The sequence below is a fragment of the Pseudopipra pipra genome, chromosome 1 (assembly GCF_036250125.1).
Source record: "Pseudopipra pipra isolate bDixPip1 chromosome 1, bDixPip1.hap1, whole genome shotgun sequence".
NCBI lineage: Eukaryota > Metazoa > Chordata > Aves > Passeriformes > Pipridae > Pseudopipra > Pseudopipra pipra.
The window spans coordinates 22,945,163-22,960,584 of NC_087549.1; the positions used below are offsets into that span (position 1 = coordinate 22,945,163).

Sequence of the window (15,422 nt, forward strand, 5' to 3'; positions counted from 1 at the left end):
ACTTGCTGTATTATTTCCATCTATAAGAATAATGGTTTCCCTAGAGAGCTTCACCCCTTGGATTCCTCTTCCCTTCTCATTTGCTTACTTGAGCAAAGTACATAATACTCAGCATAATATCCTCATCTCCCTCACTCCAATAGTTTTTATTTAATGTTTATCTGGATACTTCTGTCCTTACAGAAGTTTCCTGTACTCCATATGTTGCTTAAAATTAGCATCTGTCATTTAAGACTGAAATCCACCGTCATTTCCATACACAGCTCCAAGGAAAAACAAAGAGCAACAAGTAGTCAAAGTTATAAATATGCTGCTCTTTTGTTAGAGGATACAAGACGACAATTTTTATTTTAATTTGTCCTATTTCAGAATGAAGACAAAGCTAACTATACAGCCTGTAAACATGAGCTACAATTCACTCGTAAAGTTGGCAAGCAGAGTAACCAGGAACTCAACTTCTGAAGTTATTTTGCCATGAATAAAGCCAAGGCAAAAGCCTTCTTTCAACGTCAGCTTTATATTACTTGCATTTGGCTTCATTTGCTAAGAATCTAAGAGGAAGTAACCATTTATAACCCAGGGTAAATCAAAGCTAAGTGGCATTTTGATAAATACTAGAGCCTATCAATCACAAGGAGACACCGTATCAGGTTGCTGAGGAATTCCAGAGCTGCTGCAGTGGCTCCAGCACAGCAGAGCCACGGGTCTCTAGGAAAAGCCATCCCAGAGGTACAGAAGCCATTGCTAGCTGCAGGCAGGCGGCGCAGCACCCTGAGTCTGGCACTGAGACTCCCAGCTGCCCAGCAACATCCATGAGAAGCCAGAGTATTGCTAGAAACACATCCAGGAAGGGGAGAACAAAAGGGAAGGAAAACCAAAGACCAACTTGTGCTAGGAGGCCTCTGCATAAGAGACGCACATTCAGCTGCTGATTTCTTCTGAACAGCATTGCTGGAAGCCGAGTGCATCGGCCTGGTTTTCAGACTGATGAAAACTGAACTGATGTTTATAACCAAGACTCTTAGAATTTTTCCCTAATAGTATGGTTTGGCACTTAAAACAGAAAGGCAAAGAGATCACAAGATGATACATTCTGCTAACACACCTACTGCATGTTAAAAAGGTTTCAGGTTTTTGTTAGAGAGGTGGGAGGACTGGAATATTCAGGTTCATCTACAAAGCTGAAGCATTAACTCTTCCGCATATAACAGAGTGGGTAATGGATGTGTAGGGGAAAAAAGGTGAATGGTGAAATAAAGCTGAAACTTTACCATTGCTTCTGTTTGTAAACAGATGCAGAAGAAACTAGACAAGCATAATATTTGGCAGCCTGCTTCATTACGACAGATGTCTATGTAGGATAAAGTAGCCTGTACAGCAGGTATAGAGGCAGAGTCTTACATATATAAGTAAGATCAAAACAGCTACTTAATTTGCTTAAGAAGAAGGAGGAGTCAGTTTATCTTATGTTTAATATTTATAGCTATATTTGCAGCAATATTAATTGCACCCTTAAAAGAAATTCAGATCTACTACCTTAAGCAAAGTGGGCTTCAAAAAACTGGATGTCAGACTATACAAATAAAGTATTAGTTTAGGCATGGTAGACTTTATTTTGGCACTTTAACAAATGCTTTATTTTACAGCAGTGGCACAGCATTTGCCAGAAATCTTCTTTTCTTGGCACAGTTATTTCAAGCAGTTATTTTACTAATTGAAGTTCACTAAATATTGCACAATAAGATATACCTGTTAAATTCTTACCCTGTTTTTACTTGCTGAAGTTGTATGGCTTCAAAAAACTTGCCAGTTAAGTAAAAAGCAATATATTAAATATTTGAGCACAGGATAGCATTTGTTTGTTCCTAAATGACCACTGACCTTGGGACAGCAACAAATACAAATTATGCAACTCTTATCTGAAGAGCTACCAGATCTTATTTACAATACATTGCCATTTCTGAGATGTACTTCAGCTTGACATCCTGAACACCTATATTTTGGAAATCTCAAAAATAAAAAATTAGGAGGTCAACAGAGCAGAAGACGAAGCCATTTGTCTGTTACAAAGCATAATATAAGGAGGCAGACTATCGTCTTCGCCACATGTCCCTCTATCCAACACCTTTCTAAGGTCTAAGCAACAGAACCTTTTCTCTTCTATCCGGAATATTTCTTTCTTCTCTTATGAAGACATTTCACTTGTCTCAACTCTTCTACTGGAGTCCAAGCAGAATAAACCAAAATTCTCCAACGGGCCAGGGAAAAAACCAAACTCAAACAACAAATCAAAACCCAATACACACAGTAAATGAGCTAGGGTATTCCTTTGAATTTTACAGTAGGGAAAACAACATTTGCAGGAAGAACAGGTCTGCATCAATACTGCCATTAAATATAATGCAAAAGTCAAATGATGCATAACTCATACACCAGATGCAAGAATTGAACATTCTCGTTTTTCTCTGCCGCTTCAGCAATAAATCCGGTGTGAGGATAAGTCTGATCAACAGCCTTTCTTTTTTTGGTCTAGATTTTTAAGATCTACTAGATGTACTCTGTGACATTAGAACATAAGCAAGTAGACATAAAATGAAAAGCATACAAAAGTATATCACAATGGAATTCTCAGTATTAGGCCACATGATTTATTCAGTAGTGTTTATGTTCCCAAATTACAATTATGTCTATCCATGTAAGACTACAAAAGTTACCATTAGAATTGTCTGTGCTTATAAAATACCAACATTTTCTTTTACTGTTATATACTCATTAACACCAGTCTGCGACGAGTCACATATAATCATAGGCACTTCAAAGGCTTTAAAAGACGTTTACAACTTAAATGCATTTTTAAAGAACAAAAATTTAAACCTCTACTTGTACCTTCAAATTGAAAATAACTAACAAATACAGTGGCCATAGAAATCTGCAGCAACTTCTCAAAATACTGTTAGAGTCTTTGGGTTTGCTTAGGTTCGTCAGTAGCTTACTCCAAATCTTCCTTACAGGAGATTTGTTTAGTAAGAATACGACTATACAGTTTGTAGTAATAATCCAATTTTACACATTAATTTACTGTTACAAATCTCACTGAAGCTACAGGTAAGCTGAGAAACAATGCAAAGTGTAAAATTGATAATCTGACACTTAAATTTATACAAAGTGAAGGTTAAAGTTTACATAGCTGAAAAATTACATTTACACTAAAAGTTACTGTTATCTGAATTATCTGAAGACAAATTGCACCATGACAACTACAAAAAGGCATTTTTTGGAAACAGATAAATTAATGAAATAAAAACTAACTTGTAAGATCAATCTGAGACATGCTGACAAAAATTAAACAACTTTCATTGAACCATAGGATAAAACAATAATTTTCATTATTTTATATTTATGCATAAAGTTTTAAAAATCATTCAGTGAACATCAATGGTTTTATAAAATAATGCTTTGCCACTGTTATTCACAGAACACTGCAAATGTTAAGTTTTAATTTTACATTTTTAAAAGAATACATGAAAAGTTTTAAATACAATGGGGTTTTATCATAAAGGTGCCGTAATGGCTCTTTAATGAAAAAAAAAAATCTTCATTATTCTATGCAAAAGCTTTATTTAAAAAAGTTCAGTGATCTCATAAATAGAGACACTAAATTGGAATTTTATGCATAAAACTCCTTAGTAGGTGCCTTTTGATAGGCAGCACAGGATGGTTTACGTTCACCAAGGTCATAACTGCCTTCATCCTTCTTTCTCATGCGATATACCAGCAGCAGGATAAGGAAGATTGCAAAAAGAAAACCGATAACTCCGCCAGCAATAACAGCTGTAATCAAAGAAACAGAGATTTACAATATGCCAGAAAAACAAGTTAAGCACCATGCTTCTTTTTCACCCCACACAACGAGTTTGCTATTATTTTCAAATTGCAGAAAAGGGCTTCCATTATACAACTGTCTTCATTATTAGTATCCTGAAATATATTGTCAGAAAGCTTTTTTGTGTTTATGAAGGCAATAATTTAAAAGGACATTCCACCTACAAGTCAGTGATCCAACAACCCACAGTTCTAAAAAAGTTATTAGAATTTTTTCAAAACCCCAATTAAGAAAGCCACTAGTACTGCCAGAGCATAAAGTTATCTTTCAAACTCATTTTTCAACAATTACATTTTCAGCTTTAAAAGAAGTATTTTGTTACCCTAGCTAAGAAATGGGTTTTCCCTTTTCTCTGTCCGTTTTCACTGACTCTAGATTGAAATGAATTTCCTATTGACGAATAACAGGAGAGAACACTTCTTGCACTTGTGAGTGTGTGCAAAGTATCAACTCCAACTAGACTTCAGGAGCAAACCCATACGCTTCCACTGATGTGGATTTAATGCTATTTCACATTTTGATGCTCATTGGAAGATGTGGTCCAAAACTGTGTGACTTCATGGCTCCCAACATCCCTTCCAAGGACATGGGGGGAAAGTGTACCTGTAAACACTGTTTTTACACCAAAAAACCCCTCACATGTAGTGAAAACAAAGGTGGACATCTTTTGCCTCCCTGGGTAATGCATGGAAATAGACCCTCTGTATCCTAAGGGGTATCTGTACCCTAACAGTTGGTGCTCATCAATCCCTCTCCCTCTACCCACACCTGCCATGAGCTCCTCCCAGGCAGTGTCCATCTGTACCAATGGACCAGACAGCAATGTGCTCTTGGGAGGTGAGAAATACATTTCTTCATTGCAAGCATCAATCAAATTGTAATTCCTTTTATGAGTTGTGGAAGTTTCAGATACTCAGCTGGCAGTATTCAAGTTGTGGGCATTGAATCAATTAGCAATAGACTTAACTACCAAATATCTCCTGAAGATGCCCATTTCATTCTCTTCAAATCAACCACTGGCTACCAACTATGAATGTACTTAGTACTAATGTGTTTAATACCATGAATATACCAAGAAAACTCAAATGTTGAGTTTGCATTATTTTATATGAATCCCTTCTGTTTTCTATTTATTTCTGGTGAGATAGACCTTGGCAAACACTGCCTCACCTGCCAGAACTTCTGTTCTCTGAAAGAGGTTTTCTGAATGCTTCTCAGTGAAGACATCCGTGTCATCCCCTGGCTCATCGCTCTTTTTCTTGGCATCCACCTCAGACCTTTCCTCTTTATCAATTTCTTCAGGTGACTGTGGCACAAAAAGAGAAACAGAGCGTTGCTTACAAAGAGGGCACACTACAAGTTAGCACAGCCACTGCCTGTCATGGGCAGTCATGTAGCTGTGGCTTCACACACATACTCCACAATACCAAACACAACACATAGAAAGTTTTTAGACCATAGAAAGATGGTCTAGACAACACTGTAACTGGATCTATTTGTCATCAGGATGTCAGAATGAAAAACACTACCTGTAAGTGTAAAACCTTCAAACGTATATTTAGCAAAGAGCTGTTAATATTGCCTGTGTTTATCAGAATAACAGCTTCGGAATGAAATAACAATTCTGAAATTAATATATCAGGTATGTTATATGCAGAATGCCTTTGAAGGTAACTTGGACAGTACTACTTATGGTGGTAGAAAGAAATACTGAAATAGTTAATGGAACCTGGCAAGTGTTCAAACTACGGTCAAACCACACAGCATTCTCCCTTGAGAAGGGAAGTTTCACGCAGACTTTTCTAATAACTCTTTGAGAGATGTAAAAAAGGTACAGCTTAGACTCAAAAGAAACTGTCCTGTGTATCATGATATATTCTTTTTTGCATCTCTCTTTTCTTTCATGTGAAATCCAGACATTTCTATGCAGACTTTCTTGTAGGAATGAAACCAAACAGCTCTGGACTCATTTAACAGGCTATAGTAGCATTAAGTAAAGTTTGTGGGGGCTTTTTAATCCATATAAATAAAAGAGTGTTAACATCAAGCCATCAATAGGGTACAGTGGAGTAATTTTAAATGGTGTTGCTCTCCAGCCACGCACCTTTGTTTGTGCAGGCCCCTTGGTCTGCATTTTCACCGTGGTGGTCTCAGCCCTAGATGCATCACTAGTAGTTGGTAACTTTGGAAGCGTTCTGGATGTTGTTATCACTGCACTATCCTCCTCTTCTTCAGCACCTGGAGACAAAACGTAACACTTCATTAACCTGTGAAATTCTTCCAGACCAATTATATGTTTTATTATGACACCAACATAGAGGTGCTTGCACAGCCCACCCCAGGCAAGGGGCTTAGATGACAGTGCCTGCTAAGATAAAGATGTGAGTGCAAACAGTGTGCCCCAAACTGTCAGGACAATATTTGCCCCAGGTGATCCCATGAATAAGGAAGGGAGTGCATCAGCTGGAATAAACAGTAATCAGGAAATGACCATGATACTTTTCATACAGAGGGACCCATCCTGAAAAGAGGTGAGACAAAAGCATTAACACTTGTAACAGGGGTAGAAAGTCTGGAGTGGAAGCAGCAGCCATCAGGGCTGGTGTGACATGGGCAGACCCAGTGCCATGGGGTCTGATGAGGCCTCATCACACCAGGGGCTCTGCTGGTGCTTGGCAGTGCCACTCACCACCCTGTGGGTGCCCCCAGCAGCCACCTCCAGCTCTCCCACAGCCACCATGGGGGCACTGCTGGAACCAACACCTTGGGGTGCAGGGTCATCCCCTTGGGGTGGCAGGAGGTGGTGATGCCCTGGATCACATGGGGCTGAGGGTATCTAAGTATCCTACAGCGAGAGCGTATGGGCAGAGAGTCTGGTACATTCAGATAAGGGGAGCTTACACACCCATAGCCTGTGAGAAGGGTGTCTATGTGCGTGCAGCACACATTTGGATCAGTTACAGAAGGTAATTTAGAAATTTGGAGTTGTATGTTACCATTTTATAAGTGGCAGGTATTGTGGTTATCTGCTGATATTAAGCCTAAAAGTATAGTTCAATGATTGCTAGTTAATTACATATCATAAATAAATCAGTAAACTTCTTTAACCTTACTTAAACCTTGAACTGAACAGTTTTTCCCTGTAACATACTCCTTCAACAACAAAATTTCTCCTCTACAGCACATCTGTTGAACTCTCAAACAAAAAACCAATCACTTTCTATCTAAAAGCAGATTGTTATTAGTTTATGTTTCAGTCACTAGGAATTCCCATGGTTTTAAACTCCACATAATTCAGAAGCCTTTTTTCTTTTGAAATGAGTAAGAGGACAAAAAACTCCCTAAAGATTACCTTAAATTTAATTTCCTTCACATTCAAAGCTCTGATGGAGTATGAAGGCTCCTTTAGAATAAGATAATGGACATGTCTCATAAATATCCTTTAGTGATAGCGAAAGGAAGAAGAACAGGAAAGAGACTAAATTATTGCAAGACCTGAAAGAGGAAAAAGAATTGACCTATTCTTGGACACTCCTTAGGAATCTCAATGTGTTCTGCTCATTACAGGCACTGGTTACCCAAGTAACTATTGGGTAATAAATCTAGCAAATGTGCATAAGAATAGTTCCTAACAAATAAAAAGATATCCTCTTACAACAGAACAGTATGACTCACTCATTCCAAACAGATTTTTTAACTTATTTTCTTAGAGAAATTAAACAGGCTGAAAATATGAGTGCAATAATAATGTTTTGAACTCACAATCAAGAATTACATACATTTGGCATTGAAAGGCACGGTATTAACAAGACAATAACTAAAACAACCTTTGTATGGTAGAAAGTAAAATTTAGAATCATTAAAAAAGGTAATTAAAGATACTGGCACAGAATAATACTGGAAAACACCTTCAGATATACCAAAATTACAGCACAACCTTCAGAATGAAGACCTCGTAACAAGAATCAGGTATTTCCCTGAAATGCTACTCAGAGATCAAAAAGTCAACATCCTGCTTCAAAACAGAGGCGAGGAAAGGCATCCAACAGGAATTTTTTTCTGGCTTTGACTCAAGAGTTTTCTTTGAGAAATAATGGCCCAATGGGTAGCTCAGCCTGCTTTACCTTCCAAAGTTCCTCCATATTACACAAGGCTTTCACAGTCAAGGAAACTAAATTTGATTGTCAGATTAGAGATGTGATAAAACCCACTTTAAGAGTACAGAAATTTATTTTCTTCTTTTTATGAAATGAAAATTCCCATTTAATCACAACTGCTCCTCCAAATCCTTAGATGCCACCTTTGCTTCAGGCAATAGTTGTGTCTGCCAGATAAAATGGTAAGCACTACAGGTCTGAACTTCTTTGGCTAAGGATGATGCAGATTTACCGTCTTTCAACAAATGGGTGACTGATCTAACACTGGGACTAGTCACTAGATTTTCACCAAAGGTACCCAAATCCTCTTGCATATGGTCTCAGGAGAATTCTGACAATTCCTAAAACATCAAAGCACCTACTGTTTAGGTCTGACTCAGTTACTGGCTCAGACACGTCCCCACGGTTCCTGCCTTCCAATTAGCTTTATCTAGACAGGCCTCAGATTTGCATGGAGTAGATCTAAACAAGGGGAAGACATTGCCCTTGCTAAACTGACAGTAGTATTCTAAGAATTACCTGTAAATAAGACTGAAGAATCAAAAAACCCATCACTAATCCTCTCCAGAACACAGCAATAGCATTTTACATAGTATCATGTTCCCTAAAAGGCACAAAAAAGAGAACCACTTCCCTCATTGAATCCAAATAGGATTGGAAAGAAAATACCTAGTGTCAGGAATGTAACTTCCAACTAGGTTCGTTAAGAGGAACATGGCGAAGCAGTTGGAGTATAAGAGCTTGAAAATATCACAGTTTCTATACGTGGTTTCTAGATTTGGCCAGCTTGGGTGATGGTGCTGGGTATTCACTGCCTTGAGTCCCCCTACAAAGAGATACTGCCTTCTTAGTCAGGGCACCACAAAAACCCTGCAGTAATTAAACCCACAGCTATCTCTGTGGAAGAGAGCTGAGAGCTCTCAACCATCACACACCATCTTTTATCCACTGTACCTTCTTCAGGATGCCCAACTGCTGTCTTCATAGTGGTCAAAATAGCTCTAAATTGTGCTGTTGTATTGGAAATATCTAATATAACCCTCGGTGATGTGTCTATTAGCCAGCCCTTGGATGACAGGAACGTGAATACTCTTTACCACGCTCAGTGCTTGAGGAAACTTGTCAGAAAATCAAGTTTGTGCCAGCTTAAATTACTGGATAGAAAGTAGAAATCACTTTATAGATAGTTGTAGACAAAAAAATCCCATAGTAGTTAGCACTTTTACTTGCAAACCAGCCAGTGATTAACACTTCCTACCAAACAAATCCGATCATTTCTCCCCGTCTTTTGGCATCATATTTATCTGCTATTGCACATCACACTATAGGAGTACTACCACCACAAGCAAATCAGTGATAAGGTGGGCACACACATAACCACCATCTCACACCTTCGATCTTTATCAGTGATGTGGCACACACCAGAATGACACATTTGTAGCTAGCTTACCTCATTCTTATTCACTGCAAAGTCCCCAAAGCAATTCTAATCAACAAAGTGTTAGGCACCCAGAGATGACACTAAAAACATAATGCTAGTGCCCTGTCAGGGAACTGCAGCTGAAATAATTGGAGATAGTGCAAGGATGTCATGCCTCTGATAACTCTCACCCAAGGAGGGAAAAAACCCCAACAAAGCCTTTTATGTCAGAGGACCTGGACAACCACGCAACCAATGTCATGAAGCATGCTTGGGCTGGTTTAGCAGGTGGACAGAGGAAGCTCTTGCTCCAAGATGATCTGAAAGGCACTTACAAGTGGGACCTTAGGAAAGGGAAAATGAATACTTTCTGTGTTGTGTGCACCACGAGAGGAAGCACAGCAGGAGAGGGTGTGTGGCCCCAGCTGGAATGCCTGCCAGACACACTGCCATACAGGCCAGGGGCATCCAGGGTTGGCCATGGACCCATGATGGTTCCTGTTCAGCACCTGGGAGAGCGCACATGCCCTCCCTTTCCCCAGCCCCACGGCCCCCGGCCATTCAACTCCCCAGCCAGGTGACCCCTCATCAGCTTCCCTTTGGGTCAAGAGCCAAAGCAGATCTGCTCTTGTGTTGCCTGGAGAAACTCCAATCCTATCACCACAACTTTCCTCCAAGAACAGTCCCCAGTCAGTCTACACCTAGTTCATCCTGAGCTAACCTTCTCAACTCAAGCTGCTGAGAAATAGTGGGTTGGGGAAGACAAGAAAGTCAAGGAAAAATTTGCATGATTTTCTGATATATATATTGTATGTATTTACCATGAGTAACTTAAAAGAAGACACAAGAACAAGACAGGCAGTCTTCCAAAGAACTTGCAGATAAATCTGAAAGTGATGGTACCTTTCCTTAACATAAGGGTAGTCACGCTTCTTAGCAGTTACTTGCACTTATCTCCAAGATCAAGGCTCAGTGAAAATCTTTCATGCCAGAGAAAAAAGTAACAGTAGTTATAAAAGCATTTCAAGTTGTATATAGGCAGGAAAACTATTTTTACTTTTTATTGCTATCCTATATAAAACACCAACACTAAAAAGAGTGACAATAGACTGAAGCATTTCCTCAGAGATGGAGACTGCAAGAAAGAAACAATGGACTAATGAATTCACTATGGATATTCTACTGTTGATGTAGGACAATGAGGAAGCAGGCACGGCTCCTTCGCAAATTGTTGATCAATGGATTTGGACTGAACACTAGGGCAAAGGCACAACAGTAGCTAAAGAGGCTATGAAGGGAGAGAAAAGAAAAAAACAGAATACCTTTGGTACTCCTTACAGAAAGCCAATTTCTAGTCTGAAATGTGTCATGCCTACAGTGACATTTGTCCATGTTAATGCTGCTTGAAGACCTGCAAGGGCATTAATGGTGGTGCTGACAATTCCTTTTAATCTCCATAGGCCTGGTGGCAGCTAACAATTTTCATTGCAAGGAAAGGAGTCAGCGTGTTGTCATTCTGGATCTTTTGCTGGATCAAATTTGCTTGGACTGGAATTACATAGCAAGAAAACCACTCATGAGTGGGAAGGTTCTTTCTGTTAGAAATATTACATCACTGAGTATCAAGTAAAGAGAGACAGATTGAACATAATATCAGAAAAACTGATCAATGTTACACCTGCAGGACACTTTCTACATAAAACAGAGATAGCAGTAAGCATAGGAGGAGTAGGGTGGAGAGGATGCTACTTTTCTTCCCTGAACTAAAGACTTCTTGCTTTGTTCAAAAATATTAGATCTGGGTACTGTCACATGAGTTATCTGCAGGGGCATCCAGCTTGTCTCAGTCTACAATGAGACTTTTCCTGTTTTCCTGTAGGAAAGAAACAGAGAGTGCCAGAGACAGCAAAAGTGCATGCCATACACTCCATCTTCCACCCACGGCTCAAGGCTGAGCACAAGAAAAGAAAGAAAAGAAAGCCAAGGCGTTACTGTTGGTGATGTCTAGAGCTAGATTCTGTCCTTTCGACTCCACTTTTATGACAGAGATCATAGAAATTACTGAATAGTTAGGGTTGGAAGGGACCTCTGAAGATCATCCAGTCCAACCCCCTTGCTAAGGCTGGGTCACCTAGAACAGGATACAGAGGAACATGTCCAGGTGGGTTTTGAATGTCTCCAGAGAGAGAGACTACACGACCTCCCTGGGCAGCCTGTTCAGTGCTCTGCCAGCTTCAATGTAAACAAATTTCTTCCTCATGTTGAGGTAGAACTTCTTGTGTTTTAGTTTATGGCCATTGCTCCTCATCCTGTCACTGGGCACCACTGAAAGGAGTCTGGCTCCATCCTCTTGGCACCCACCTATGAGATATTTAAATGAATTAAAAAGATTCCCCTCTCAGTCTTCTCTTCTTTAGACCAAACAGGCCCAGCTCTCACATTGTCTCTTCATATGAGAGATGCTCCAGACCCCTCATCATCTTTGTATCCCTCCAGTGGACCTTCTCCAGTAGCTCCTTGTCTTTCTTGAACTGAGGAGCCCAGAACTAGACAAAGTACTCCAGATGTGGCCTCACTAGGGCCAAGCAGAGGGGCAGGATCACCTCCCTTGACCTGCTGGCCACACTCTTCCTGATGCATCCTGGGATACCATGAACCCTCCTGGCCGCAGGGGCACTGCCAGCTCATGGTCAACTTGTCATCCACCAAGACTCCTAGGTCCTTCTCAGGAGAACTGCTCTCCAGTGGGTCAGCCCCAACCTGTACTGGTACTTTGGGTGATTCCTCCCCAGGTGTAGTACCCTACACTTGCCCTTTATAACCCTTGGGTTAATAAAATCTGAAGCCAGTTCTTGTGTAGTCTTTTCCACTTCAAAAGCAGGGCTATATTTTGAATTATCCACATCAGAAACAGCCAAACTCCACAGAGGGATGAAAAAAACCCCAAAACAGACCATTCTTCATACAACTATTTATTGTCAATATATGTCCTTTCCTGAAGCTTACAAAGTCACCAGCACCTGAAGACATGAAGGGGATGTTGACTGAAAGCGCATTTTTTCCTGGAGGTCGGAATTTTCCTTAGGCAGTACTGTGAACTGAATGAAATCACTGATTCATTAATTATTTTTTTTCAAATGAAATATTAAATCTCTCCTTGAAGAAGTCTACAGCAAGGAGGTCCAATTAAGCCTCTGATCTCACTGGAATGTCAAATTGCCCCTACAGAGGACTCTCAAAACGCAGAGTATCACCCAGATACCAATGACCATGGGCCTGGATTTGCCTGGCAGCATAATCAGACCTCTTCAGACTTAATTTAACATATCTTTGAATCACCAAAAGAAAGGAAAAACACAAATTCAAAAAAATCTCAAGTGTGGTCTACAAGATAACATAGACAAGGTGTTAGAAGAAGGGCTCATCCTTTAAAAGTAAACCAGTATGTACAAACATCAAAAGATATATTACAAAAAGTACAATAACAAAAAATAAGTAACATACTTGGACAATAAATGGGATTTCCACAACAGCTCAGCAAATACTCACAACAATAAGGAAATGTCTTTTTCCAGAACTACCATAAAATCCTTCACTTAGCTTTTAATGGTTGAAGCCACCAAGCTAGTCTAGAAGATACTCCTCAAAGAGGCTTTCTAAGAGTAATGATTAATGAGGTTTCACTGACAGTTTTTTTGAAAAATTTTCAGCTAGCTACATGCCTCTAATGAGTGTTTAAGTCTGAGAAATCAGTATGTTATATTTAAGAATTTCTTTATTCACTATATGCATGTAATTACCTCAGAGAAAACTCTTGTTTTTTCGGCAGTATCTAGACTTCTAAAGTTAAAAGAACAACAACAAAAGAGAAATGGACACCATGTTTACGTGAACCTGACTGCATATAAGAGAAAACCAGATTGCTCCTGCTAAATTAGCATTATGTCATGGGAGAACTAAGCCTTGCCTAATCCTTATTACTAAACTCCAGAGAGACCTACACAGAAACCAGAGGGAAAGAAGATACCCAGCAGAGAGAAAATAACGCAGTGAAATGATGCAACTAAGGCATAAGAGAAAAGAGCAGAAAGTTAATACTTCAAACCCAGCCCGCAGGGGTGCTTAGTGCTCCATAAATAGAGAGCCCAGTACTCATGATATTCACTGAAAGTATCATCCCCAACTTATAAAGGAAAACTGCACAGCTTTTCCTCAAATAATTGCATTACTTTTTACACTTTTTAAATCAATTTGTGATATGTTGTCTCACCTGAACCTGACCCAGAAGAATAATCATCATCATCAATTGGATAGACTCCTGATGCTTCTTCAACAGAGCTGTTGTCAAGGTATAAATCTTTATCAGAGGTCAAATCTGTTCTCTGGAAAACAGATAAGAGGGAATAGTTAAAAAGATAACAGTTCTCCAGCATAGCAGTCTCTTTATCTTCAGTTCTATTTTTTAAGTTGTTGATGGCACACTGAAGTTTATACTTTCAGATTATGCCCCGCATTCATCTCAGTTGTTATACAAATTTGTAAAAATTACAGCATAAAAAAAAAATCCAAGGCCGCACAATGAAAACCACACTTCATCTTATTAAATGCATGAATGAATAAAGAGGATTTGCAAATACACTCTTCAGAGCTTCTGTAACACGAAAGAAGCAAATCCCAGGAAGCCCTCTGTCGAGATCTCAAATACACAAATCTATAGGCTGTCATGTGAAGTCTGTTCATTTGATCTCAAATGGGAATGAACAAGAACATGTATCAAGAACTACCTCAGAGGTTAGTTGAGCCAAACGTCACAAAACTCTTTAGAAATTAGAACAAACAACTGGGACTACAGAATACAAATGTTTCTAAGACAGTGCTATTGATTAAGGATTATCACATTTTCAGCCGGATCAGGCAGCATGATGCTCCAATTCCTAAATGAACAAGTCTCTCCTAAAATTTAACTGCAGCTTCAATAGGCTAAAAATTTGGTTTCTTGTAACTAGCACCAGATTTTTATGTCTGCAAGTATTTCTCCACTAAAGAGAGATTCTGCTAAAATCAGCTGAAAATAGAACAAGATATCAAACATCTTTTAAACTGACAATTCAGGTTTCGAAATACTAGCAACTGCCTTCCTCCACAGCTTTTCTAACAGAGAATAAACTTCCTTATGAGGGCCATGTATCTTTGATGACTGAGAAGGTACTATTATTGCTATTACTTTTACCAGCATTTCTGTGAATGCCTGTTTGTGATGACTTGTTGAAGAAAGTATGACAGTTCTAAATGGATTTTCGAGTAAAAAAAACCCCAAACACCAAAATGCTATACCAAAATGCATCTATTCTGTATCTCATATAAGCACCCAAAACTGCTGCTCTGAGTCCCAAATGTTTCCACCTTACTTATTACTGCATGGCATTGACTGCCAATTTTATTCTACCCAGCATTCACTGAAGCTTTTCTAAAGGAGTGCCAAACTATATATGGGGTAACTCCTGTATGCAAAGACTCATATCAGACTTTCCAAGGTAACTTTTTTTCCCAGAGATCTAAAAAATATTGTTGAAAACATTTTTTACTTCTTTTTAGGAGGTTTGTGGCAACAGATTCCTGTTTTAAGCTTCTTCACAGCAAAAAACTGCTCTTCAGTTTTATCTGCAATAAAAAATTATTCTTCATGGAAAGCAGAGAGGCCATCCTGATTATTAGTGTATGTCAGAGTAAAAAGATCTTTGCACCAGGGGTACCTTACACATCTCTGGACAGCTCTAAACTAAAACAACGTTACCCTGGTTTTCTTCTACAGAGGAAAAGAAAAACAACATGATACTTCGTCAAAGTCTACTCCTTCTATGGCCACTTTTCCCCCCACATGGGACATGTTGTGGGGGGGAGGGGGAAAGAACCCTGGTTTTAATATAAGTTTGCAAAATGCCTGCTCTCATCTGCTGTTGGT

General features: G+C 39.2%; 1 protein-coding gene across 1 annotated transcript in view; it reads right to left on the reverse strand.

The window, feature by feature from the left end:
* Positions 1–1,582: 1,582 nt before the first annotated feature.
* The window catches only part of SDC2 (syndecan 2), a 60,527-nt gene continuing 46,687 nt past the window's right edge, over positions 1,583–15,422 (reverse strand). The window contains exons 2-5 of the mRNA XM_064648177.1: positions 13,731–13,842; positions 5,988–6,121; positions 5,054–5,189; positions 1,583–3,831 (exon numbers count right to left, since the gene is read on the reverse strand). Coding sequence (XP_064504247.1) covers positions 3,668–3,831; positions 5,054–5,189; positions 5,988–6,121; positions 13,731–13,842 — 546 coding nt within the window. The 3' untranslated portion in view covers positions 1,583–3,667. The remainder of the gene's footprint in view (positions 3,832–5,053; positions 5,190–5,987; positions 6,122–13,730; positions 13,843–15,422) is intronic.